Consider the following 27,500-nt stretch of genomic DNA (forward strand, 5'->3'; position numbering starts at 1 on the left):
CTATACAACCAGAGGAGTCGCCCCCTGGTGGTCAGGAGAGAGCATGCAGCTTTAACACATGAAGCATAGACTTCTATACAACCAGAGGAGTCGCCCCCTGGTGGTCAGGAGAGAGAATGCAGCTTTAACACATGAAGCATAGACTTCTATACAACCAGAGGAGTCGCCCCCTGGTGGTCAGGAGAGAGAATGCAGCTTTAACACATGAAGCACAGACTTCTATACAACCAGAGGAGTCGCCCCCTGGTGGTCAGGAGAGATATATTTGCATCGTCTGATGAGTTGTTTCTTTCTCTCTCAGTTTCTCTCCATGCACGTTCTCTCCCTCAATCTGATCTGTAACTCCGGGAAACACACTTTCAAAACGTACAAACCAGCTTGTCACAGTGAGTACACACACACACACACACACACACACACACACACACACACACACACACACACACACACACACTCTAACCAGACTGTGTGTCTGCAGTAAAGCTGGATCCTCCGCCGCGTCCCGTCATCAACTCCAGCAGCGTGTCCTGGTTCCCCCGCGCGGCGGCGGCGGTCCGCCTCTCCTCTTTCCGCTCTCAGCTGCAGTGGAAACACGAGGACGAGACGTGGACGGTGTGTGTGTGTGTGTGTGTGTGTGTCCGCTTTCTCAGAGACGTGTTGCACAAATGATCCGCGCACGAACGCACATAAACGACGCGCTGCTCTTCCTCCTCCAGGACTCCTCCGTGACGCAGCGCGCCTTCACCGCGGACCACGCGCTGAACTCCGCCGCGCAGCTGCAGCTGGAGGAGCAGCTGACGCGCGGCGAGCGCTACGAGGCGCGCGTCCGCGCAAAGACCACCGATAAAGACATGGAGTCCACCTGGAGCGACTGGAGCCCCGTTGCATCATGGGTGTCGCGCGCAGGACGACCAGAACGAAAGCCGTCAGGTAAAAAGTTCCCACATCTGGATGAAGTGGTTTTGTTTACAGGAGGAATAAAACATCTTAACAGCTTTTACAGGACAAACAAATCACACGGGGAATGTTTTATGTTGGAAAGACATGTACAAAATATTACAAAATGTTACAGATAACAAGACAGAGATGTAGAAAAAAAAACAAAGAGAAAAATGCCGACAAGTAATTAAAAAATAATCAAAAAAAGACAAAAAAAGACTACAAAAAGGAGCAAACATTCATAAATGTAATTAATGTGGTATATTGGATCGAGCACTCGGTGCTCGATTGTGTTTGACTGTCACTGCCACTGAGTACTGTGATAGATTGTTCATGTCTGCAGTTGATTCGCGCCAGTAAAGAATCTAACTTGTGCTGCATCCTCGTCTGCGTGCATTTTGTATCTAACAGTGATTTAGATCGAATAGTACAACTACAACAGTGACTATACAAGAAGCATAAAGCATAAACAATTAAGTACAAAATTATGCATTTAAGAGATTCACACGACTAAAAGTACAGTGTCTGGGTGTCTTGCTGTGTAAATGTAGAGAGGTGGACGGGTCCTTGGGGTCGTTGGGGTCAAAGGACTGTTCACTGATTGGCTGCCACTAAAGGTCACGCCCCCTAAAAAACTCTTCTTTTGTATTACAACCTCTGAGGTTTGAAAGCACACAGTTTACACTTAGCACACGTGTCCGGTTTTGTCTGCTCTACAGAAAAGTTCATCATGGCCTTAAGCTCCGCCTACTTAGATTTTCCGCCATTTTGAATTTTTGAAAAAACACATTCTTGCCACGTCCTCCCAAACGCTCGGTCCGAATCTTACAAAATCTTCTGTGGATCATCGTTGGTTCAATGTCATCAAACGTTTCCAAAAGCTTGTTGATATCTCTTTGTGTTCACAAGAAAATGACCAATGAACTTCTCAGGAGGAAATTCAACAAAGCAGCGTCTTAATTAAATGTTTTTTTATTCTCTTAGGACATAAAAACAACACACTGACGTTGATATAACGTGATAAAACGTCTCAGTGCTTCCTGCAGCGCGATGAGAACTTATTTAACGTTGTTTTCCGTGACGTCGTCTCTGTCCGTCAGATCTCAACGTCGGCGTCCTGGTCGCGGTCGCGGCGGCGGCGGCGTTGGCCGTGTTTCTGGTCGTCGTTCGCTTCAAGACGGACAAAACCACCTGGTGAGCACCAGCGCCGGGTCGCTGCAGCAGAACTTTTGACTTTTGACTGTTGTTTTGAGCCGACGTCGCTCTGCTTCCAGGGTCTACATGGCCAAGAGCATCACGGGGCCGCCGCTCCCCAGCCCCGCCAAGTCCTTCCTGCAGGACGGACACTTCCAGGTGAGCTGCAGGTGAACCTGTGTCAGGTCACATGACATTAAAGCTGCATTACAACAACCCAGATGTATTATGATGGCGAGAGAGAACTCTTAATAACATATAATAACCATTAATAACTTTTGACTCTTAATATTTCTTCATGAAAGAGAAAGAGGATCTTTGTCCAAGTTCACACAATGAAAAGCAGAACAAGTCATAACACAACATATAGATTCACAAGGTCAAACAGGCCAATCAAAGAAATCTCATGTTTATAACACAAAGGACTTCACTTCCACCAGAACGTTGTATCATTTAGTAGAAACATTTTTATTGTTTTATTTAGTTGAAATATACTTTCCTGACAAAGTCAAAAGGCCCTGACGCAATAAACACATTTATGTGGTTAAAACACAAGAGATGCTAACAGAAAGCTAACACAAGAGATGCTAACAGAAAGCTAACACAAGAGATGCTGATAGAAAGTTAACACAAGAGATGCTAACAGAACGCTAACACGAGAGATGCTAACAGAACGCTAACACAAGAGGAGGTTGAGCTTTACAACCTGTCTGTGTTTCTTTACCTCAGAACTGGCGTCTTCACTTCCCCGACCTCCTCAAACCCGAGAAGGTCGTCCCGTTGGAGGTCACGTTGGAGGTCACGGTGAAGGTCGTCTCCGCTGCGGCGCCGCGCGGCCCGGAGGCGGCGCTGCTGGAGAAGATGAGGAGCAACAGCAGCCACGAGTCAACCGGCTCCAACTTCTCTAACCCCAGTTACGCCCAGCTGTGTCCTCTTCCTCCTCCTCCTCTTCCTCCCGTCTCCTCGCTCACCGCGGGGAACCTGGCGCCCTGCGTCGCCGACTCGCCCTACGGGCCCGTTTGCGGTCGGAGCGAAGCGGCGGACGAGGAGGCGGGAGGACGAGGAGACGCGGCGGTGCGCCTGCTGCTCTCCGGCGGCGGCGGCGAGTCCGTGCCGCTGGTGTCGGACTACGAGAGCGCCGAGAAGGTCCAGGGGGAGCGCGTCCGGCTCCAGAGTCTGGACTCGGGCGTGTGCAGCGGCGAGGAGGTCAGCCAAGAGAGCCTGGAGGCCAATAGCATGAATGTGACGGAGGGCGAGGAAGAGGAGGATGAAGGGGAAGAGGAAGAGGAGGAGAGCGAGGGAGGCGGCGGCGGGAAAGAAGTTGATTTTCAGAAGTTGTTGTTCGGAGGAGGAGTTCTTGGCGCCGGGTCCATCCGGGTCTGCTCCGGTTACGAGCGAGTCCAGACGCCGGATTCAGGCGTCAGCGGCGTTGGCGAGGAAGAGGAGGAGGAAGAGGAGGAGGAAGAGGAGGAATCCACCTGCCTCCTGCTTCCTCCTCCTCCTGCTGCTCTTCCTCCTCTTCCTCTTCCTCTTTGCAGCTTCCTGCCCCTTTTCCCGCCGCCGCTGTCGGACTCCAGCGGCGCCGGCCTGCCGGGTCTCTTCCTGCAGCGGTCGGCTCTGACGGCCGGCGCCGGGCCGGTGGAGCCCTCTGGTGACGGATACCTGTAAGAGCAGAGTGATGTGCTGCCACTTCATTTGCATTATTATCCGTCTTCTTATGATTGATCTCATTTCACTGAAGCTTCTCTGAGCGAAGAGAAAAACAACGAGAACGTTTTCAAACAGAAAGAGAAAAGCAAAAAGCTTCGGTTGCTTTTCTAAATATTGAAGTTATGCGTTTCACAAACGTATGTGTAGGAGGATTGTTTCTGACGTTGAAAGCTACTGAACCCACGTTGATATCAAATTTTTGAGCGTTTTAAGCCTTTGATTTATTTATTTAACTCTTTAACTGCTCAGAGGCACATTGCTCTCTGGCGCCCCTTGTGGCCGCAGAGTTCAACTCTAACGGCACATACATGTTTAAAAAATAATAATGTTTGTGTATATTGGCAGCTATTTTAAAAGTGATTTGAAAGGTGAATAAATACATATTTCTGAAAATAAAAACTCGTAACAAACGAAATGTGATTGTTTGGCTGCAGTTTGTATCACAACAAAACATACAAAACCAGGAATTTATCTCCAGAGGGAAGAAACCAGTCGTTTTATTTATTTTATGCTCATGATCAACACTCATGTTCACCTGGTGTCTCTGGACAGGTTTTTAAATAGAAGCCTGAAAGTATATTCAAATAAAAAAACACAAAACAAATTCACAAAACTAAGTCAAGATGTAAATATGAAACAATAGAGACACATAATACATAAACACAACACAAGACAAACACACGTTTCCTCTGAAAAGACGTTAACACAACTGATGAGCGACGTCCTGTGAGGCTGTTTCAATGTTGTGTGTGTTTTTGTGCGTTTGTGTGATCACATGAGGGAGCTGAGCTCACGGAGGAACCTGCTAAAAGAGCTTCAATAAAATCATAAATACACTGTAAAAACATCTAATTTTTAACGAAAATAACTCATAAATGTTTAAAGTAGTTTTTCTCTAAAAATAAAATATAAACAAAACTAAAATGTTACAGATATCATCTGTTAATCATCAACCCAGCAGTTATTTTAAGTATTATGTTAATTCAATTTTATTTATACTGTATTTTTACTGCTTTCTTAAATTACATTCACATTCATATCGGCGCTTCATTGAAAGCGTAATAATCATAATAATATAGAAACAATCTGTAAAATCACAGTTTCACTGTAAAAGCTTTCATGAAACTTAAATGTTCGTCCTTTGAATTCAGATCTTTTGGCTTCAGAAGGTTTTGGTTTGGCTGCCGGTTCTTTCACCTTTATTAACGTTTCACTTGTATATTTTTACAGTGTATGAAATCTTTGACACTGAACGTCTCTCTCTCTGAGCTCGTCGTCCTCGGGGAACTTCTTGTTTATGGAAAAGAGACTGAACTCATTCCCTGGAGCGCCGGCCGGTCGGCCAGGAGACGGCGGCTGACATCAGCGTACCTGTGCTCACCTGCAGATCACAGGTACGCTGCTCTCACCTGCAGATCACAGGTACGCTGCTCTCACCTGCAGATCACAGGTACGCTGCTCTCACCTGCAGATCACAGGTACGCTGCTCTCACCTGCAGATCACAGGTACGCTGCTCTCACCTGCAGATCACAGGTACGCTGCTCTCACCTGCAGATCACAGGTACGCTGCTCTCACCTGCAGATCACAGGTACGCTGCTCTCGCCTGCAGATCACAGGTACGCTGCTCTCACCTGCAGATCACAGGTACGCTGCTCTCGCCTGCAGATCACAGGTACGCTGCTCTCACCTGCAGATCACAGGTACGCTGCTCTCACCTGCAGATCACAGGTACGCTGCTCTCACCTGCAGATCACAGGTACGCTGCTCTGAGGACAGCGGCAGCTCCACACAACAGCAACCGGCTTCTGGAAAGTAGTGATTTTTCTTTTTTTGTTCCGTTTTTTTTTTTAACCTTTGGACCTTTTGGACCTCACGGAGCCGGGGCAACATGTCGGGGTTCACGTCCGGTCTCCTGCCGGGAAGCTGCTGAGCGCCGTCCACGCACAGCGAGATGACTGCTGGAGGAGCGAAGGACGAAGCGGTGAAGCGGTGAGGCGGTGAAGCGGTGAAGCGGTGAAGCCATGGCACTCGGCTGTAGCTCCACGAAGTCGACCTCACGCGACCTCACACCTGCTGCTCTGAGCCACGCGGTCAGTAACGCTGAGACCAACACCAATAACACACACACACACACACACACACACACACACACGGGTGCAGCAGAAAGGTGTTTCCTGTCATGAGGAGTGTCTGTTCCAGGATGCCTCCGGCCTCTCGTCAGACTGGAAGCCTTCAGCTTTCAGACCGACACAGTTTTAATGTTTAACCCAAAAGAACAATCTGTTCTCAGCAGGTGGAAGATGTGGCTCCGCCCACCAGGAAGCCTCGGGCCTGTAAGTGTGTCTCGGCCTTCCTCATCATCATCCTCGCAGCCGCAGGAGCCGCGCTGGGCTGGTACTTCCTGGGTACGCAGACTTCTCTGTTTACTTTATTTGTACCTGTAGGTAGACCTGGTTTGCAGTAGAAAACAGTAGAAAACAGTAGAAAGGGAGGCATCACCTCAACATTCATGTATTCATCGGATATGGAGGCCCATTCATTTTGCTGTAAGTCGTAATTATGAAAAAGTCACTGAAGCTCAATTATGAGCTCGTTTTGACTTTCTCTCTCATAATCCTGACTTATGGGGATGTTTAGTGTTTTCACAGCTACTTGTTCTCTTGTTCCTTCAGCTACTTGTTCTCTTGTTCCTTCAGCTACTTGTCCTCTTGTTCCTTCAGCTACTTGTCCTCTTGTTCCTTCAGCTACTTGTCCTCTCGTTCCTTCAGCTACTTGTTCTCTCGTTCCTTCAGCTACTTGTCCTCTTGTTCCTTCAGCTACTTGTCCTCTTGTTCCTTCAGCTACTTGTCCTCTTGTTCCTTCAGCTACTTGTCCTCTTGTTCCTTCAGCTACTTGTCCTCTCGTTCCTTCAGCTACTTGTTCTCTTGTTCCTTCAGCTACTTGTTCTCTTGTTCCTTCAGCTACTTGTCCTCTCGTTCCTTCAGCTACTTGTCCTCTCGTTCCTTCAGCTACTTGTTCTCTTGTTCCTTCAGCTACTTGTCCTCTCGTTCCTTCAGCTACTTGTTCTCTTGTTCCTTCAGCTACTTGTTCTCTTGTTCCTTCAGCTACTTGTCCTCTCGTTCCTTCAGCTACTTGTTCTCTTGTTCCTTCAGCTACTTGTTCTCTCGTTCCTTCAGCTACTTGTCCTCTTGTTCCTTCAGCTACTTGTCCTCTCGTTCCTTCAGCTACTTGTTCTCTTGTTCCTTCAGCTACTTGTTCTCTTGTTCCTTCAGCTACTTGTCCTCTCGTTCCTTCAGCTACTTGTTCTCTTGTTCCTTCAGCTACTTGTTCTCTTGTTCCTTCAGCTACTTGTCCTCTCGTTCCTTCAGCTACTTGTTCTCTCGTTCCTTCAGCTACTTGTCCTCTCGTTCCTTCAGCTACTTGTCCTCTCGTTCCTTCTGGCCTCCAGAGTACAGGGTCTGGGTGCTGGAGCCTCGGGTCCAGCAGCAGTACGCCGCCTACCTGTCCATCCTCAACAGGAACTTCTCTGCTGACCTGTCCTCTCACAGCAGCCCTGCCTTCAGGAAGGAGGCCCAGGGGGTCCAGACCATGGTGAGCACTGGTATGGGTATTAATGAGTATAGATGGGTATTGATGGGTATAGATGGGTATAGATGGGTATTAATGAGTATAGATGGGTATTGATGGGTATAGATGGGTATAGATGGGTATAGATGGGTATTGATGGGTATAGATGGGTATAGATGGGTATTAATGAGTATAGATGGGTATTAATGAGTATAGATGGGTATTGATGGGTATAGATGGGTATAGATGGGTATAGATGGGTATTAATGAGTATAGATGGGTATTGATGGGTATAGATGGGTATAGATGGGTATTGATGGGCATTGATGGGTATAGATGGGTATAAATGGGTATTGATGGGTATTGATGGGTATAGATGGGTATAGATGGGTATAGATGGGCATTAATGGGTATAGATGGGTATAAATGGGTATTGATGGGTATTGATGGGTATAGATGGGTATAGATGGGTATAGATGGGTATTGATGGGTATTGATGGAAAGTTGTGGGTCTCATACTGGTTTCTGGACTCATTCCTGCAGCTCTCGTCTGTAGAGGTGTCCATCATCTGTGCTTAGAGGTTTGAGACTCATGTGAACGGACGATGTTGTCTTCCTCCGTCTTCCAGGTGAAGGAGATCATGATGGGCTCCAGTCTTTCTCGATACTTCAACGACACCACTGTGTTCGCCTTTGGGTACGTGGATCAGACTTTGTTTTAACAAACTGGAACAACAACCAGGGAGAATAGTTGCGAGGTGAGAGTGACGGACCCCCAGAGGTCTCATCCAGCATTCACAGCTCAACCCACACAATGGACGGGTCCAATGGACGAGTCCATTGTGTGGGTTGTTCATTATACTCTGAACCTCAGTGACAGATCTTCAGTTATTTCAACCCAAACCACGATATTTTCCTAAACTTAATCAAGTAGTTTTGTTGCTTTGTTTCCGGTGAAGACGGAAGTTTATTTTGAAAAGACTGTTGACATATAACCATCAGAAATTGACGCCTTTATAGGAAAACTGAAGACTAACTTAGGATATTGTGCCTTTCCTTCACAGTTAGTATGTACAGCTCTGTAATGTTTGCAAACATTGGAATAAAGTAAGAAGTAATTTAAACACACACTTAAAGTAAATTATTGGAAATGGACACAGTTGTATTACATCAGCATGAAATGAAATAACATGTGTCATGGCGCTACAATATCTTACAAACGTTGCAAGGAACAGACAACAGGAGATGAGAGGGCATTTAATGGAGACTTTAGTGAGTCTAAAGATGAGGAATTGAAAATCCAGAAACTTGCAAAATCACACAACGAAACAGGATCAAGTTTCAGGAAGCAGAAGTGAGCGAGAACAGAGAAAAACAAATACACAAGAAACTCATCAGAACCGCCAGACGAGCAGCGCGAGACACAAAGACAGGAAGTCACACAAACACAGGACGCAGACGCGGGGAACTTCAAAATAAAACAGGACACAAACTAAAGCAAAACCAGGGTTGTGACAGTATGAGGACACGTTGGGTTTCACAGTGGATGATTTCATCAAGAGGAAGCAGAGAACTGGACTTTCCCTTCAAGACGAGAAGTCTGCTTTGATTCATCGTCACGGAACTTCTGCCCTGAAGGAACCACACGTCTCAAGTTACTTCAACAACCTTTATCCTGCACCCGGCTGGTAGTTTAGTTTCTTTAAACCCGGCTGGTAGTTTAGTTTCTTTAAACCCGGCTGGTAGTTTAGTTTCTTTAAACCCGCCTGGTAGTTTAGTTTCTTTAAACCCAGCTGGTAGTTTGGTTTCTTTAAACCCAACGAGTAGTTTAGTTGCATCACTGTAGGGGCGTGGCTACAGGCGCATCACAGTAGGGGCGTGGCTACAGGCGCATCACTGTAGGGGCGTGGCTACAGGCGCATCACTGTAGGGGCGTGGCTACAGGCGCATCACTGTAGGGGCGTGGCTACAGGCGCATCACAGTAGGGGCGTGGCTACAGGCGCATCACTGTAGGGGCGTGGCTACAGGCGCATCACTGTAGGGGCGTGGCTACAGGCGCATCACAGTAGGGGCGTGGCTACAGGCGCATCACTGTAGGGGCGTGGCTACAGGCGCATCACTGTAGGGGCGTGGCTACAGGCGCATCACAGTAGGGGCGTGGCTACAGGCGCATCACAGTAGGGGCGTGGCTACAGGCGCATCACTGTAGGGGCGTGGCTACAGGTGAGCCTCTCTTCCTGGTTTCTGCAGGGAGGGCAGCGTCGTGGTTCACTTCTGGCTCCTGCTGTCGGTGCCGGGCAGCCATGTTGGAAAGGTGACCCTGGAGCAGGTGACCCGGAGCCTGGAGGAGGGCCTGAGGGGCCGCGGGGGGCCGGGGGAGGCGACGGCCGGCTGCGGCGGATACCTGCTGCACCTCCCCTCGCTGTCCGTCAGCGGTGAGCATGGCTGTTTTTGCAAACTTTCATTTCTCTTCTTGGTTTGCTCTGCTCCCTCACAGACACCGACGCTGGAGAGCTTTTGAACGCCTCGTTCGGCATCACCTCCTTTTTGTTCCTTGGCTTCCTCATAATTTGTTCTTTTCTGTCAACGTGTTCGCTTTGAGCTCAAACTGCTTTGTTCAATGTTCGACGGTGAAAAGGTGACGTCATTATTCCCTCGACCAATCACATGTTCAGGATCTAAACAACCACAGCGGCTCCTTTAGCTCCGCCTCCCTGCCGCGTCCTTTTTTAGGACTTTAAAAAAGGCCTCATGACTTTAATGAGCGTGTTGTTCATCATGTCTGATTCATCCCCAGACGTCTCTTTCTCCATGAAGTCATTGGGGAAAAAGTATTTTTGGGCTTCGTGGTGATCACATGAGGGAACAGGAAATGAAAGTCCAACATTTGGCTTCGGATTTATTTACAAAACCTTTGGTTCTTCCTCTTACCTTTCAGAATAAAAGCCTCGTATTGACATAGTAGAGTTGACTCATCCGCTGAAGGAAGAGATCTTTAGGTCTGTTCCTTCCTCGTGTGAAGAGGCGACTCAGCGTGGATTCATTCCTCACCTTCGGCTCTTCCTTTAACCTCAACGACGATGTTTTCTGAACCCGAGCTTGTAGTTCTGTTCCCTAGTCTAACCGGAGAAGACGTGCGTTTATTTAGAAAAGACTGTGTTCATGTAGCGGAAACCAGGATGAACTTTTCCATAATGATAATGTTCCTCAGCAGAATCAAACTAAACCTTTAAATTCATGTAATTGCATATTTGCATTGTTGCTTTCATGAATAGTTTTTAATGTGCAGCCGCTCGTCTCTCTGGAGCTTTTCCCTGTTTGAGTCGTCGTAGGAACTCCAAATTAATTCCAATACTTGTGTTTATTGTATGTTTTTGTTCAGCAAAGTCTTGGAAAAAAATGTACATCTGCAAAGAAATCACGGTTATAACAAATGTTGATCATAACTATGAACATCCAGCATGAGATTAGCCGGATTCACCAAGAATGAAACCTTAAAAACACTTTTTCAGAAAGATTAGGACCCAAAGAATCAAACAAACGGAGTGAAACAAAGCGTTGGCCTGTGTCGTTCGGTTCAAAACTGGAAAAAAGGCTTCATGGCAACGCGTTGTCTGAGTGGTGCATGCTGGGAAATGTCCCTCTCTTGCTCTGGAACGTGTGAAGGGCTCGCTGCGCTTGTTTCCAAACGGTTCATTCAGAGTTCTGTTCGACCCGGCGCTCCTCCTAACGGCCCGTTCCCCCTGCAGACTGCCACCGCTACCAGCAGGTGGCGCCGGGCGGCCGCTCGGCCCTCCGGGGCCCCGACGAGCGGCGCTCCTCCTGCACGTGGCAGCTGCGGGCCCCCGGGGGCCGGCTGGAGCTGCGCATGGAGCGGCTGCTGCCGGAGTGCCGGGACCGGCTGCTGGCGTACGACGGCCTCACGCCGCACGCCGGCCGGCTCATCACGGCGTGAGTTCACCGAGTGTCTTTAAATGCTGATGGTTGAAGATGATGTCGCACGAAGCTGCAACTTGACGCGCTGCGTCCTGCAGGCTGCACGGCTGCAGCGGGCGGGAGCGCGCGGTGACGGTGCTGTCGTCAGGCGAGTGGATGACGGTGGTCTGGAAACAAAGTCTGTTCAACCAGGAGGACCCGTTCTCTCTGTGGGCTCAGGCCCGGGACCGCCAGGGTGAGACCCCAGACCCCCCGTCCTGTGACTGTGTTCTATTCATGTGTGATATTCATGTGCTCTGTGTGTGTCTGTCAGAGTGTAGCTCCTCCATAGAGCTGGAGGCCGTCTCGGGGGTGCAGGGCTCGCTGAGCACGCCGTTCTTCCCCAGCTACTACCCCCCCGACACCAGCTGCAGCTGGAGCTTCACCGTGAGACCACCGGCCTGTTGTGCTGCTCTCTGTGCTTTAAAGGGGTCTGTGGGCGTTGTGTGTCTTTGGAGTTGTTTTGTGTTGTTTTGTCATCATTTAATGTCTATTATTGGAAATTATGTGTCTCTTTGTTGTTGTTTTGTGTTATTTTGTCATGATTTAATGACCCCTGGGTCTTTGGGCCCCTGGGCCTTTGGGCCCCTGACTCTTTGGGCCCCTGACTCGTTGGACCCCTGACTCTTTGGGCCCCTGGGTCTTTGGGCCCCTGACTCTTTGGGCCCCTGACTCGTTGGGCCCCTGACTCTTTGGGCCCCTGGGTCTTTGGGCCCCTGACTCTTTGGGCCCCTGACTCGTTGGGCCCCTGGGTCTTTGGGCCCCTGACTCTTTGGGCCCCTGGGTCTTTGGGCCCCTGACTCTTTGGGCCCCTGACTCGTTGGGCCCCTGGGTCTTTGGGCCCCTGACTCTTTGGGCCCCTGACTCGTTGGGCCCCTGACTCGTTGGGCCCCTGGGTCTTTGGGCCCCTGACTCGTTGGGCCCCTGGGTCTTTGGGCCCCTGACTCGTTGGGCCCCTGGGTCTTTGGGCCCCTGACTCGTCGTGTTCTTGTGTCTCCTGTGCTCTCAGGCCCCCGCTGCAGGGTTGGGCTTGTCTCTGGAGTTTGAGGGCTACGAGCTGAGCAGAGCCAGCTACAACCAGGCCTGCACCCAGGGGCAGTGGACCATCCAGAACCGCCGGTAGGCCGGGCCCCAGCGAGCCGCCATTTTGTGTCTTTTTGTTGTTGTTTCTTTGGGGTTTTGTTTGCGGTGGTTCTGCCCCTATTCATCGTTGTTGTGAGTCTCTTTGGTGCTGTTTTGTGTCTCTTTGTAGTTTTTTTGTGTCTCTTTTAGGTCATTTTGCTATTTCTAGCACACTTGCAGGCTTTTTCAAACTCTTTTTTATCTCAGGTGCCAGACCTTCAATAGAGATCAACATCAAAATCTGCACACCAACAAAAAAAACATATTTTTCTACGCAGGTGTTTCAGGTCGTGTCCTCCTTCCTCTTCCACCCGCTAACCACTACACACAACACACAACACACAACACGCAACACGCAGCGCTAAACACACAACATGGTGAAGAAGTGAAATGACTCAAATAAGAGCCGAGAGAGATTCAGCTTGTCGAAATATTGTGTATTTATAACTGCCACCTGTGTGTCTAACAGGAAGTGTGTGTGTGTGTGTGTGTGTGGGGGGGGGGGGGGGGGGGGATTTCTGAATGTGCAGACCTTTCCATTAGTTTCATAACAGAAATAGAAATGATTACACAGTAAAGTCCTTCAGGTCGGGGCTGACAGCAGGGGGCATCTTTGTGGTTTGTAGGTTTGTGTGTTCCTCAAGGTTCAGTGTGTGTGTGTGTGTGTGTGTGTGTGTCCTCTCCCAGGTTGTGCGGCTCCAGGGGCCTGCAGTCGTACAACGAGCGCCTCTTCCTGCTCGCCGCCGCCGCCGCCACCGTCGTCATGACGTCGGAGGTGTCGCTCACCGGGCCGGGACTCCGGCTGCGCTACAGCGTGTTCAACCAATCAGATCGTACGATGAGGACGAGTCACGCCTCTGTTGTGTGTCACTAGAGTTCATGAACGTTTTGTAATCTGTGTGTGTGTGTGTGTGTGTGTGTGTGTGTTCTACAGCGTGTCCAGGTCAGTTTCTGTGCTCCGTTAACGGCCTGTGTGTTCCTGCATGTGATGGAATCAAGGACTGTCCCAACGGACTGGACGAGAGGAACTGTGGTATTTATTAAAGCTGCATTCTCTCTCCTGACCACCAGGGGGCGACTCCTCTGGTTGTATAGAAGTCTATGCTTCATGTGTTAAAGCTGCATTCTCTCTCCTGACCACCAGGGGGCGACTCCTCTGGTTGTATAGAAGTCTATGCTTCATGTGTTAAAGCTGCATTCTCTCTCCTGACCACCAGGGGGCGACTCCTCTGGTTGTATAGAAGTCTATGCTTCATGTGTTAAAGCTGCATTCTCTCTCCTGACCACCAGGGGGCGACTCCTCTGGTTGTATAGAAGTCTATGCTTCATGTGTTAAAGCTGCATTCTCTCTCCTGACCACCAGGGGGCGACTCCTCTGGTTGTATAGAAGTCTATGCTTCATGTGTTAAAGCTGCATTCTCTCTCCTGACCACCAGGGGGCGACTCCTCTGGTTGTATAGAAGTCTATGCTTCATGTGTTAAAGCTGCATTCTCTCTCCTGACCACCAGGGGGCGACTCCTCTGGTTGTATAGAAGTCTATGCTTCATGTGTTAAAGCTGCATTCTCTCTCCTGACCACCAGGGGGCGACTCCTCTGGTTGTATAGAAGTCTATGCTTCATGTGTTAAAGCTGCATTCTCTCTCCTGACCACCAGGGGGTGACTCCTCTGGTTGTATAGAAGTCTATGCTTCATGTGTTAGAGCTGCATTCTCTCTCCTGACCACCAGGGGGCGACTCCTCTGGTTGTATAGAAGTCTATGCTTCATGTGTTAAAGCTGCATTCTCTCTCCTGACCACCAGGGGGCGACTCCTCTGGTTGTATAGAAGTCTATGCTTCATGTGTTAAAGCTGCATTCTCTCTCCTGACCACCAGGGGGCGACTCCTCTGGTTGTATAGAAGTCTATGCTTCATGTGTTAGAGCTGCATTCTCTCTCCTGACCACCAGGGGGCGACTCCTCTGGTTGTATAGAAGTCTATGCTTCATGTGTTAAGGCAATACAATGTGTGTGTGTGTGTGTGTTTGTGTGTGTGTGCTTCAGTGTGTGTGGCTCAGTACCAGTGTCCAGAGAACAGTCAGTGTGTGGACTACTACAAGGTGTGTGACCAACTCCCAGACTGCCCCGAGGCCACGGACGAGTTGAACTGCACCGATGGTGACACACACACACACACACACACACACACACACACACACACACACACACACACACAGCAGTCGGACTCTTTCTCTGTGGCATTATAACATATGTTGTGTACAGTTTCTAAAATGTGTGTGTGTCTGTGTGTGTGTGTGCGTGCAGGTGTGCAGTGTGCAGACATGACCTATGTGTGCGCTGATGGAACGTGTCTGAAGAAGCCGAACCCAGAGTGTGACTTTGTGAACGACTGCCCTGACGCCTCCGACGAGCAGCGCTGTGGTGTGACTTCATTTATATTATATATAATATATATATATATACATATATATATATAAAAATATATATATATATATATATAAATATATATTTTCATGTTTTCTCCAGACTGCGGCCTGAGGCAGTTCTCCAGTCGCATAGTGGGTGGGTCCAACGCCACGGAGGGGGAGTGGCCATGGCAGGCCAGCCTCCAGGTGCGGGGAGCACACCTGTGTGGCGGCGCGTTGATCTCCAGCCAATGGGTGGTGTCCGCCGCCCACTGTTTCTATGACGACCGGTAAGTGACGAGAGGAAGCCAGCTGAGGAACAGAAAGACCTTTCTGACCATCTTGGAACACCCAAGATATAAAAAAAGAATCACTTATACCGGTCAGGACATGATCTAGATTGATTTAGTAGACTCGTACGGTTACAGGTTGTGTCTTTGACTGAAATCCGCCGTTGTAAGGCGGCCTTACTTACGGAAATATTAGGACGTAATGTTTTTATTGTTAGCCACTGGCCTCTTCTCACATGGTCCTCCTTCAGGAGGGGCCAGGGAAAGGCTGCGTTCAGGGTCAGAAGCAGAACTGTACTCAGGAGTGATGGTCCTGGTTGTTGCGTAAGAGCTCTCCCTCCGCAGCCTGTTCTCTGCCTCGCTGTGGACGGTGCACCTGGGGAAGCTGCTGCTGCGCCCCGGCAGCCCCGCGGAGGAGGTGGCGCGGGTGCAGCGGCTCCACCTGCACCCGTACTACGACCACGAGTCCCACGACTACGACCTGGCCCTGCTGAGGCTGGACCGGCCCGCCGAGGCGCCGCTGGCCGGGCACGCCGGCCCCGCCTGCCTGCCGCCGCCCGCCCACCGGCTGGAGCCGGGCCTGCTCTGCTGGGTCACCGGCTGGGGGGCGCTCCGGGAGGGGGGTGAGGATTCAAACCAGCAGCTCCCTAGAGTTATACAGCTCATGTGACCACCATGTGAATACCAGACCCTGCCGTCCTCGATCTCTAACGAGTCCACAAGTCCTTGAAAAAACAAACTTATTATGAGCATAAATATGATTAAAAGTCAAGAGTCTGAGCAACATTCCCCCAAAATGTCTCCTTGATTGTTTATAATTGTGTTGGTCAGTGTCGTCCCATCAACCCACAGAGTAACATCTTTAGAACGATTACGACCTAAAGCGTCTCAATCTGAATCACAATAAACAAAAGCACGGACACGTTAGGAAGCATGTTCAGTCCAAACAAACGTGTTTGTTAGCACTGTTGCTACGTCTTGTGTTTGCCAGCGTTGACCTCTGACCCCTCTGCTCGTCAGGCGGCGTCAGTAATGTTCTTCAGAAGGTGGACGTTCGCCTGGTCAGCGAGGAGGCCTGCGTTCGCTCCTACGGTCACATGGTCACTCCCAGAATGCTTTGCGCCGGCTACCGCAGCGGAGACAAAGACGCATGCCAGGTACGGAGAAAGACATGCAAACTGAATTTGTTTATATAACATACAACATATGTTTAAAGCTGCACTATGATCAGTGTTACCTCAATAATAATAAAATGGGACAATCCGACTGTTTATCGTACGTTTCTTTAAACCAGGGTTTGAAAGTTGAAATTTACTTAAAAAGAGAAACGTCACTTAAAAAGAGAAACGTTACTTACAAAGAGCAACAACGTTACATGAAACAATGTCACACAAAAGCACAACATTTAATGTCTGATTTTCATTTCACTCGTCCATCAGCCCTCAGTGGACTTCATCTCTTGTTACAATCGTTATTACACAAGTAACTTTCGTAACACGTAACTTTCATAACACGTAACCTTCGTAACACGTAACTTTGGTAACACGTAACTTTGGTAACACGTAACTTTGGTAACACGTAACTTTTGTAACACGTAACTTTTGTACCACCTAACTTTCGTACCACGTAACTTTCGTAACTTTTGTACCACCTAACTTTGGTATCACGTAACCTTCGTATCACGTAACTTTGATAACACGTAGCATTCCTCCAGGCCATTGAAATGTGTTTTAAAGGCTGCGTGATATCACGGCTGAGTCACCGGTATTGGTCATCAGCCCGTTGTGGTCATTTTGTGCTGCAGAGACAATACAATCTCACCTCTGCCTCTTTCCCGCTCCTCTGGCAGGGAGACTCCGGCGGCCCCTTGGTGTGCCAGGAGCCGTCGGGTCGCTGGTTCCTCGCCGGCGTGGTGAGCTGGGGGAAAGGCTGCGGGCGTCCAGACTACTACGGCGTCTACACCCGCATCACCCGGCTCACCGACTGGATCCAACAGGTCATCAGCAGCCCATGAGGCATTGGCTCACCATATATATATATATATATATATATATATATATATATATATATATATATATATATATATATATCTCGACATCCTCATATAACAGAGAAACCATGTGAAGATAAAGGCTTTAATCTAACCTCATGAAATAATAGAGCTATTAATATAATCAACCTTATTTATGCAGCATCTTTCATGACTGATATTGTGACGTGTTTATCCAGCATGCAGTGAAAAGAAACATGTCGAAAACAGTGAAAATAAAATGTTTGAAAGAATAGGACTCAAAGAAAGTATACTTTTCAGAAGTGATTTGGAGAAGTGTAATTGTTTGACTTGACTCTTCCAGACTGAATCTCTATTTTAATGATATTTAACTTTATTTTTTGGCCTTTTTCTCCTCAAAAAAAGCTTATTTCTGTTTTGTGATCAAGTTTGCAATAAACTGTGTTCGTTTACATGTTTCGCTGGTAGTGAAAATAAAATTACAACAAGAAGCGGAATAAGCTAAATGCTAATGTCAGTGTGCTAATCCTGGATCTTGAAGCTTTAAATAGTTGCCAAGCTCTTCCCTTTGCCACCTTCAGGGGGCGCCATTGAACACAACTAGCAGCTCTGAGTTACCCATCAGGCCTGGAGGCCACGATTGTGTTTAACAATAAAAAAACATTCAGTAAGAATGATTTAAGATGCTTTTCTTAGAACGTGTCCTTATCAAAAGCACGACATCGTAAAGCTTATTTTCTAGGAAACAAGGAAGTATTTGGACGTCGGCCATCTTGCTGCTCTTTTGTTTTGCTTTGATGAACAGTGAAGAGGACAGAATGAGCTGATTAAAGCCAAACAGAAGAACTGATGAACGTATCATCGTATCCTACTAATATATATAAATATAAATGGTGTCAAAAAATGCCTCATTAACACTGACAACTTGATGAAGAGTATTGGGGATGATCGCTAAAGATATCTATAGATGGAGGATAATTAATGATGCAAATATTACATTAAACCTTTAGCAGCGTTATGGAGTGTTTGACCCAGGTGGGACTTGAACCCACAATTCCCAGCTTCGGAGGCTGATGCCTTATCCATTAGGCCACTGGGCCATCGTGCAACTGGCAGCATCACACTAATGGCAGCATCACACTAATGGCAGCATCACACCAACGGCAGCGTCTAGTTGGCTCTGAAAGATTTTTTTTGGAGCAAAAACAATTTTCAGAGAGAAACATGTTGTGTTTTTTAAAGCAAAATATTTTGAATTGAGAGCACTTTTTTTTTTTGTCCCAATTTTTTTTTTCTGCAAATTTTTTTCTGCAAATTTCTTTTTGGGAAAGCAAAACGTTTTTTTTTTTAAACCTTTTTTCATTTTTGACAGACAATTTTTGAATTGAGCGTAAAGAATTTTGAATTGAGAGCACTTTGTTTTAGGGCCAATTCTTTTTTTTATGCAAAACATTTTTGGGAGAGCAAATTTTTTTTTTTTTGACCAATTTTTTTTGAGCGTACTTTTTTTTTAGACCAATTTTTTTTTGGAGACAGTTTTTTTTTTGAGAGCAAAGATTTTTGAATTGAGAGCGCTTTTTTTTGAGAGACAGTTTTTGATTATCCCTTTTCTTTTAGCAAAATGTTTCTTTTCTTTCGAGCATTTCTTTTTTTCTTTTTTTTTCTGACCAAATCATTTTTTTTAGACCAATTTCTTTTTTTTGAGACTAAATTCTTTTTTTTTAAACCAAAATGTTTTTCTTAAAGCAAAGATTTTTGAATTGAGAGCACGTTTTTGAGGGCTATATCTTTTTTTTAGCAAAGCATTTTTGAGAGAGCAATTTTTTTTTTTTTTGTAGAGCAAATCTTTTTTTTTTTAGGCCATTTTTTGTTTTTGACCAATTGAGAGCAAAGATTTTTGAATTGAGAGCGCTTTTTTTTGAGAGCCATTTTTTGATTATCACATTTTTTCCGACCAAATTTTCTTTTTTTTTTAGACCCAATTTTTTTTTGAGAGCAAAGATTTTTGAAAGCAGACCACTTTTTTTTAGCGCCAATTTTTTTTTTAGCAACACATTTTTGGGAGAGAATGGGTTTTTTTGGAGAGCAAATCATTTATTTTTTGAGACAATTTTTTTTTTTTTTTACAATTGTTTTTTTTTAGACTTTTTTTTTCACAATTTTTTCTTTTTTTCTGAGTACATTTTTTTTGAGACCAAATTTTTTTTTTAGCAACACATTTTTGGGAGAGAATGTTTTTTTGGGGGAGCAAAATTTTTTTTTTTTTTACAATTGTTTTTTTTTTAGACTTTTTTCTTTTTTGTGACTACATTTTTTTTTGAGACCAAATTTTTTTTTTTTTGGAGACAAAGTTTTTTTTGAGAGCACAGATTTTTTTGATTATCTCTTTTTTCAAGCAAAATGTTTCTTTTCTTTCCAGAATTTCTTTTTTCTTTTTTTTTTGTAGAGCAAATGTGTTTTTTTTTTTAGACAATTTTTTTTTTACCACTTTTTTTTGAGACTACATTGTTTTTTAGACCAAATGTTGTCTTTTTTTTGGAGACAAAGTTTTTTTTGAGAGCAAAGATTTTTGAATTGAGAGCACTTTTTTTTGAGAGCCATTTTTTGATTATCACATTTTTTCCGACCAAATTTTCTTTTTTTTTAGACCCAATTTTTTTTTGAGAGCAAAGATTTTTGAATGTTTTAGTGAAACATTTTTGGGAGAGAATGTTTTTTTTTGGAGAGCACATCTTTTTTTTTTTTTTAGACAATTTTTTTTTTGAGACAATTTTTTTTTCTTTTAGTGGAAATATCTATTTTTTTAGACCATTTTTTTTACCAATTTTTTTTGGAGAATTTTTTTTTTGAGACTAATTTTTTTTTTTTTAGACTAAATGTTTTGGAGACAAATTTTTTTTTTGAGAGCAAAGATTTTTGAATTGAGAGCACTTTTTTTTAGGGCCATTTTTTGATTATCTTTTTTTTTTTAAGCAAAATGTTTCTTTTCTTTCGAGCATTTCTTTTTTTCTTTTTTTTCCAACCAAATTTGTTATTTTTTTACCAAATTTGTTTTTTGAGACCAAAGTATTTTTTTTTTTTTTAGAGCAAAGATTTTTTAATCGAGAGCACTTTTTTTGAGGGCCAATTCTTTTTTTTTTAGCAAAACATTTTTTAGCAAAACATTTTTGGGAGAGAAAAATGTTTTTTTTTGAGAGCAATTTTTTTTTGAGACTAAATTTTTTTTTTGATACCAAATTTTTTTTCTTTTGAGACAAAAGATTTTTTAATTGAGAGCAAATATTTTGGAATTGAAAGCACTTTTTTTAAATCTAATTTTCTTTGGCAGGAGCAATTTTTTTTCTTTTTTCAAGCATTTTATTTTATTTTTTCGAATATTTTTGAATTGAGAGCAAATATTTTTGATATAATTTACTTACAAACAAAACATTTGCTCGGGTAAAAAATACACAAATCTACCTCCATAGCCTTGGAGCACTGGTTAGACGGGAGGACTTGAGGAGAGAGAGAGAGAGAGAGAGAGAGAGAGAGAGAGAGAGAGAGAGAGAGAGAGAGAGAGAGAGAGCAGAAGTCCTGCAGGAAACAGTGACAGAGAGGAAGACTCTGGAGGCTGAGCTTTTATTTTGAAAGGGTGCTTTAAGTTATTCTTACGTTGATGGATTCATCATCTGGAGAAATAAACGCTCCACGTGTTCCTTCAGCTCACCAGAGGATGGAGGGAGGGAGGAGAGAGGGAGGGAGCGCTCCTCAGTCTCTCTCTTCTCTCTCTCTCTCCTCTCTCTCTCTCTCTCTCTCCTCTCTCTCTCTCTCTCTCTCTCTCTCTCTCTCTCTCTCCTCTCTCTCTCTCTCTCCTCTCTCTCTCTCCTCGGCAGCAGCAGTTCGTTTCTTTCCTCCAGCAGGTAAGAGGACTTGACTCTGTGACGTCATATTAACAGGAGAAGTTGTTCAGCTTTCTTTGTTGTGCCCGCGCGGTCTTCCTCGTGCACGCGTCTCGCTGTCACCTTTTCTTATTGTGCACGGTGCTCGTGCGCGCGCGTGCAGTCCGGGGCTGCAGCGCGCGTGTCGACGTGGCTCCAACGAATCCCTCGTGTTGTCATCGGGAGCGCGCATGTCGTGCACGCAGCTCTGTGTGTGTGTGCGTGTGCGTGTGTGTGTGTGTGTGTGTGTGTGTGTGTCATCAGAGAGGAATAGTTTCATGAAGTTAGAATTTAAATAACATTTGCAGAGAAGCACTTTCAGATAATAACTGTTATGATCATGTTTTACCATTCTCTCTCTCTCTCTCTCTCTCTCTCTCTCTCTCTCTCTCTCTCTCTCTCTCTCTCTCTCTCTCTCTCTCTCTCTCTCTCAGATGAAAGGACATAATGATGGTTTAGTAAACTTCTGCCTCTGTGTGGCCAAATTACATAAATACAGCTTTAATCATTTTAAGTTGTTATGTTCTATGTAGACTTCTCTACAACCAGAGGAGTCGCCCCCTAGTGGTCATGAAGCATAGACTTGACTTATATAACCTGGACGTTGCCGCCTCATATGCATTCAGTTTACCACAAGGCATTCTGGGTAAAATGATCATCTGAGTGCCATATGTTTTGTGTTCTGTGATGTTATTTATTTAACATATCGTCACACTGAACTACTATTGTCTGTGAAGTCAGTGTGTGTGTGTGTGTGTGTGTGTGTGTGTGTGTGTGTGTGTGTGTGTGTGTGTGTGTGTGTGTGTGTGTGTGGAGGTGAGCTCAGGGCAGCAGGTTGTCCTCAGCTTCGTGTCAAAGTGTTTCCTGCTGTCAGTAACTGACTCCATGTGTGTTTCTGGATGTGCGTCTGAACCGTTGAATCCAGGTCTTAGCCCAGTTTGTCCTTGAGGGTTGAAGGTTAAACATCCGTTCACTCGTTCATCTTCACTCGCGCCCCCCCTCCGCTCTCCAGGTGGTGGCGGCCATGGCGGCGCTGCGTCTGAGGCTGCTCTGGCTCCTCCCCCTGCTGCTCTGGCTCCTCCCCCTGGCTCGCTGCGTCGCCTCCCCCTCCAGACCGCCGTCCAGACCCTGCAGGCGCTGCTGCGACCAGCAGGAGGCGCAGCAGCAGCAGCGGATGCCTGAAGTCCACACGGTCATCAACATGACCATCCTGAAAGGTACCGCCCTTCTGCTGCTAGCACCACTGTTATTATACATCAATATCACTGTTATTATACATCAATATCACTGTTATTATACATCAATATCACTGTTATTATACATCAATATCACTGTTATTATACATCAATATCACTGTTATTATACATCAATATCACTGTTATTATACATCAATATCACTGTTATTATACATCAATATCACTGTTATTATACATCAATATCACTGTTATTATACATTAATATCACTGTTATTATACATCAATATCACTGTTATTATACATCATTATCACTGTTATTATACATCAATATCACTGTTATTATACATCAATATCACTGTTATTATACATCAATATCACTGTTATTATACATTAATATCACTGTTATTATACATCATTATCACTGTTATTATACATCAATATCACTGTTATTATACATCAATATCACTGTTATTATACATTATTATCAATAATAATATACATTATTATCACTGTTATTACACATTATCATCACTGTTATATTGTGTTTGTATAAATAAGTGCATACATAATAATAATAGTAACCAGAATATTCGGTGCTTGTACACACGGTTAGCTTGATGTGCTTTTAGCGACTGTCAAAACTTGTAAGAGCGTAATAACTAGTTGGTGAAAGACTCAGAGAAACATAAATATCCAAGGAGGTAAAGTCCCGGACGTTTTTGGAATCGCTGCCGGACACATTTTTGAGGTCTGGACGTCTGGTCACCCTCCATGACCACGAGGGTCACATGACCACGAGGGTCACACCCTGACTCGTTGGCAGGAGGACGCTCCGGATGCAAAAGGCCTGAAGCTGCGTTCCAGATGTTTGTCTTTGAGGTGAAAGCCGTCTGGCGCAGCAGCGCGGCGAGGCTCACGCCCATATAAGGCCTTCTGGTGCGAGGCCTCTGGTCCCTGCTGGGCGGGGGCCAGCCGGGTGTTTACGTCTGCAGGAAGTGAGCGTGGCTGCTTCCTGTGGGAGGAAGAGCAGGACTCCTCCTCGCAGACCGGCCGCCGCCACAATCTCATGTTTATTTACTGTTGTGTTTGCGTTGTTTATCGTTGCGTCGGCTTCTCCTTGAGAAGGACGACGGCGCTGCTGCAGGCTGAACATTTGGGTTGAAGCAGAACATCTCATGAGATGAAACACCGAGTGGAGGAAATGCATTACACTCATGTTTTAAATACATCTGGATTCATAATAACGTGTTGGACGCTACGTTAGCTACGTACAAATCTACTAATAATCATAAATATTAGCTAATAATTAGAAGAACCAGGTGACTTTGTGGTCATTTTAATGATTAATACCATCAGCTGGAAAGTGTCATGAAGTGTAAAATACTTAGCCCCGCCCCCCTCAGCCCACACCGGTGCTTCCTCTCGTCCACGCAGGTGATCAAGGAGACAGAGGGGACAGGGGCACACCTGGCAAGCCTGGCGCAGAGGGCCCCCCGGGCCACCGGGGCCTCGCGGGCCCCAAAGGCGCCAAGGGCCAGGCCGGCGCCCCCGGAGACGCCTGCAAGCCCCCCGGCTCCTCCTCCTTCTCGGTGGGCCGGCGCAAGGCGCTGCACAGCGAGGACTACTACCGGGCGCTGGTGTTCGACACGGTGTTCGTCAACCCGCAGGCGCACTTCAACATGTTCACGGGGAGGTTCTGCTGCGCCGTGCCGGGCGTCTACTTCTTCAACCTGAACGTGCACACCTGGAACTTCAAGGAGACCTACCTGCACCTGATGCACAACGACCGCCAGCGGGCCATCCTGTACGCGCAGCCCGGCGAGCGCTCCGTCATGCAGAGCCAGAGCGTCATGGCGGACCTGGCCCCGGGCGACGAGGTCTGGGTCCGGCTCTACAAGCGGGAGCGAGAGAACGCCGTGTACGGCGACGACGTGGACGTGTACATCACCTTCAACGGGTACCTGGTGGCTCCGGGCCTCCAGTGACGCGTCAGCAGGCCGGTGCTTAGAAGAACTTCCTCTCTTTGCACCAGAACCACGAAGCGCAGTGTCGTTCCTGCTGCTCCTAGGCCACGCCTCCTGGCCATGCCTCCTGGCCACGCCTCCTGGCCACGCCTCCTCAGGCTGCATCAGGAACGCGTCTGAGCTCCAAGTCGAGGGCCTCTGCCAGGCCTTTGACACACACTTGTTTCTTCAGTCAGGGTTTCTTACGCTCATGGAAAACCTGGAAGAGTCATGGAGTTTTCAAATGGGTATTTCCAGGCCTTGAAAAGTCCTTGATAAAAAATTAAAGGTCATGGAAATGTGTTATAAAAAGAAAGAGGCTCAAAATATCAGCAGCATACATACAGGCATCTATATAAATGTTTATTCTTTTAATAAACTATTGTCTCTCATTCATTTGAGTCATTTAAGGTTTACTGTATGCTTTGAATCCTCATTGTTAGTTTAAATACTACATTTTATCACTTTTACTGTCACATTTCACAGAATGTTTGCTCATGGGCATTTGGTCATAAGTCGTGTAAATCCATTGGTCAGGATGTTTGAACCCTGCAGGTCCTTCAGGAGGACGCTGGCCTTTAAAGGGCCAGTACACCGTTTCTCTACACTGTAAAACTAAATCCTAAGTTTTATGGAAAATAACTGTTAAAAAAAGAAAAGATGAACAAAACTCTGTGAAATTAAAGACATCATTCTGTAAATCAAGAACCCAACTGTTACTTTATGTATTATGCTATTAATAATAACAAAATACTGTATTGTTTTTAAAGTGTTTTTTTAGTGCTTTCTTAAATTATATTCATGTAGGCGCTTTATTGTAAAATAACAGTTTCACTGCAGAACCTTAAGTGATATCACTTCATTGAAGGTGTTTGATCATAATAAAAAATCTGTAAAATAACAAATTTTCACTGCAAAACTTTAAATGAAAATGTCTGTTTATTTTTATTTTTTTAAATTCAGATCTTTTAGCTTCATTTGAAGGTTTCAGTTTGGCTGCTGCTGTCAGTCTTCACCCTTTATTAACCTGGTAATGTTGTTGTTTTTTTTTACAGTGTATGGCAATCAATATGTTATTCATCATCTCTAAAGATCTCTGGAGCAACTTATTGATTATTAATTATCTTGGATTTGATTCACAAACATTAAATGAGTCGGTCGTCTTCAGTCAAAATATATTCAGGTTTTTTTTATGTTTAAAACTCTGGAATTATTTGATTTTACATTTTGTCCCTCAGGACTTTGATCACAATGCTGTAGTTTTATGTCATGGTTAAACTTTTACAGATTAAGTTATTTTATATATATATATATATATATATATATATATATATATATATATATATATATATATATATATATATATATATATATATGTATATATATATATATGTATATATACATATATACACATATATATATATACATATATATATATATATATATATATATATATATATATATTTCTATTGATACATATGTTATGTATCCACATGTCATGTGTTCTCATCATATTTCCGCATCACTTACGTTTTAAATAAAAAGCATCTGAGAGAACAGTTTTTGAAATGATGTTTGATTTGACTTTCTTCATTAATTTATATCCATTCATTTATATTTAAGGACATTTAGATTTTAAAGTAATCGTCTATGTAAATTAACCTCCCACAAATAAACCTATTGCCATGTGGCAGTACCTCAGCCGTCCACCAGATGGAGCAGAGGTTGAGAACAGCTGATCCTCACCTGTTGATGAACAAAAGAGGCTTCATGTCCACGAGCTGCAGGGCAGCGTCCACATGAGCAGAATGACACCACAGCAGAGGAGCTCCAGGGTCTGGAGACGGGGAGCTCTGGGGGCTCTGGGAGCTCTGGGAGCTCTGGGAGCTCTGGGAGCTCATAGTTCTTCATGAATCCACTCCATGAGTCATAATGATGTCATCGTGTCTTAGCTCCTTCTTTCTTTGTTGCTCTGCCTGCAGCTGCTTTTAAGAAGAGCTCTCATCCAATCAGATTCCTCCTCTGTGTCTCTATGGAAACAGAGTGCTTCTAGCTGGCCTTTGCAGCTAACGGGAGCTAGCGGGTGCTGCTAACGGGAGCTGGCGGGTGCTGCTAACGGGAGCTAGCGGGAGCTGCTAACGGGAGCTAGCTGCAGCACCTAACGGGAGCCAGCTGCAGCCTTTTGCTCCTCCTCTTCCTCCTCCTCATCTCATCAGTAATAATCATGTATGCAATGATCTTAACGAGCTTAACGAGCAGCGTGAGCCCTCAAGGACAAGTCAGGACGCAGGTGTAAAATTTTAAAATTAATTTATTATACGTCTTTGTCATAGAAGTCGTTACTTGTGTTGGTGGTTAACATACAAACATTCATCTAGAGAACGAGGAGTCGCTTCTTCTTCTTCTTCTTCTTCTTCTTCTTCTCGCTTCAGTTCACTGAGAAATGTTCTTCTGAGGAGAAAAATACCTTTTTACAAAAGTCTCTTTTCTCATCTGAGTTGCTTTCTTGTTTTATCCCCCTGAGGGAAAAGGCCCTCCTCTTCCTCCTCCTCCTCCTCTTCCTCCATGTGGATGATGCAGAGGGAACACCTGAACACACTGGCACGATGATGAACACGGGCAGAGGTGAGGTGCATTCTGGGAGCTGAACACCGAGCCACAAGACAACGCACCCGCACATTCACAAAGCTCTCACACACACACACACACACACACACACACACACACACACACACACACACACACACACACACACACACACACCCGAAACACCAATTACAGAGACCCGTTAAAAACATTTTAAAATAAAAGCACAAAACAATAATAATAATATTTGTTTTAAAAGAAAAAAAGTTCCAACAATGATATAAAAAAATAAAACTATGCGACCTTATACAATCGTTATCAGTGCATGTGGACAGAGGCAGGCGGGGGGGGAGGGGGGGGGGGGGGTATTATTATTATTGTTATTATTAGTATTATTATTAAAAAGGAAAGAACGAACAGTGGGACCTGGCGTATTTGTGTGTGTGTGTGTGTGTGTGTGTATGTGTGTGTGTGTGTGTGTGTATGTGTGTGTTTGTGTGTGAGTGTGTATGTGTGTGTGTGTGTGTGTGTGTGTCTGCTTCATGAAGCCAGTTATGAAGAAACCATTGATAATCAAAACAAAT

At 45.4% G+C, this 27,500-nt stretch overlaps 3 protein-coding genes and 1 non-coding gene across 4 annotated transcripts in view; 3 read left to right on the plus strand and 1 right to left on the minus strand.

Moving 5' to 3' along the window:
• Nucleotides 1-3,801, plus strand: part of LOC137802000 (uncharacterized) — a 4,989-nt gene extending 1,188 nt beyond the window's left edge. Inside the window, exons 2-7 of the mRNA XM_068599496.1 lie at nt 302-386; nt 479-612; nt 717-930; nt 2,040-2,133; nt 2,214-2,292; nt 2,863-3,801. Coding sequence (XP_068455597.1) covers nt 302-386; nt 479-612; nt 717-930; nt 2,040-2,133; nt 2,214-2,292; nt 2,863-3,801 — 1,545 coding nt within the window. The remainder of the gene's footprint in view (nt 1-301; nt 387-478; nt 613-716; nt 931-2,039; nt 2,134-2,213; nt 2,293-2,862) is intronic.
• Nucleotides 3,802-5,866: 2,065 nt separating this feature from the next.
• Nucleotides 5,867-17,217, plus strand: LOC137802001 (transmembrane protease serine 6). Its single transcript, XM_068599497.1, has 18 exons — nt 5,867-5,935; nt 6,139-6,250; nt 7,294-7,436; nt 8,042-8,109; nt 9,664-9,848; nt 9,911-9,946; nt 11,163-11,364; nt 11,448-11,584; nt 11,663-11,775; nt 12,398-12,507; nt 13,198-13,343; nt 13,445-13,543; nt 14,552-14,665; nt 14,813-14,929; nt 15,035-15,203; nt 15,549-15,826; nt 16,224-16,360; nt 17,053-17,217. Exons 1-18 carry the CDS (start codon nt 5,867-5,869, stop codon nt 17,215-17,217), a joined length of 2,400 nt encoding a protein of 799 aa, XP_068455598.1.
• A 1,024-nt stretch (nt 17,218-18,241) lies between these two features.
• Nucleotides 18,242-18,314, minus strand: trnar-ccg (transfer RNA arginine (anticodon CCG)). Its single transcript has one exon. It is a non-coding gene; the product is annotated as a tRNA-Arg (tRNA).
• Nucleotides 18,315-22,305: 3,991 nt separating this feature from the next.
• c1qtnf6b (C1q and TNF related 6b) lies at nt 22,306-24,312 on the plus strand. Its single transcript, XM_068599573.1, has 2 exons — nt 22,306-22,348; nt 23,762-24,312. The coding sequence occupies exons 1-2, from the start codon at nt 22,306-22,308 to the stop codon at nt 24,310-24,312; spliced, it is 594 nt and encodes a 197-aa protein (XP_068455674.1).
• Nucleotides 24,313-27,500: the final 3,188 nt, after the last annotated feature.

The sequence above is a fragment of the Clinocottus analis genome, unplaced genomic scaffold (assembly GCF_023055335.1).
Source record: "Clinocottus analis isolate CAN_PGR_092001 unplaced genomic scaffold, fCliAna1.0.p SCAF_48, whole genome shotgun sequence".
Taxonomy (NCBI): Eukaryota; Metazoa; Chordata; class Actinopteri; order Perciformes; family Cottidae; genus Clinocottus; species Clinocottus analis.

Bases quoted from the DNA above. Each gene is read 5' to 3' on its own strand.
- c1qtnf6b (XM_068599573.1), top strand. From the start codon at position 22,306: ATGCCTGAAGTCCACACGGTCATCAACATGACCATCCTGAAAG. The intron at 22,349-23,761 runs GTACCGCCCTTC...TCGTCCACGCAG, and splicing joins CAACATGACCATCCTGAAAG to GTGATCAAGGAGACAGAGGG.
- LOC137802001 (XM_068599497.1), top strand. From the start codon at position 5,867: ATGGCACTCGGCTGTAGCTCCACGAAGTCGACCTCACGCGACCTCACA. The intron at 12,508-13,197 runs GTAGGCCGGGCC...GTCCTCTCCCAG, and splicing joins TGGACCATCCAGAACCGCCG to GTTGTGCGGCTCCAGGGGCC. The intron at 13,344-13,444 runs GTACGATGAGGA...TGTGTTCTACAG, and splicing joins CGTGTTCAACCAATCAGATC to CGTGTCCAGGTCAGTTTCTG.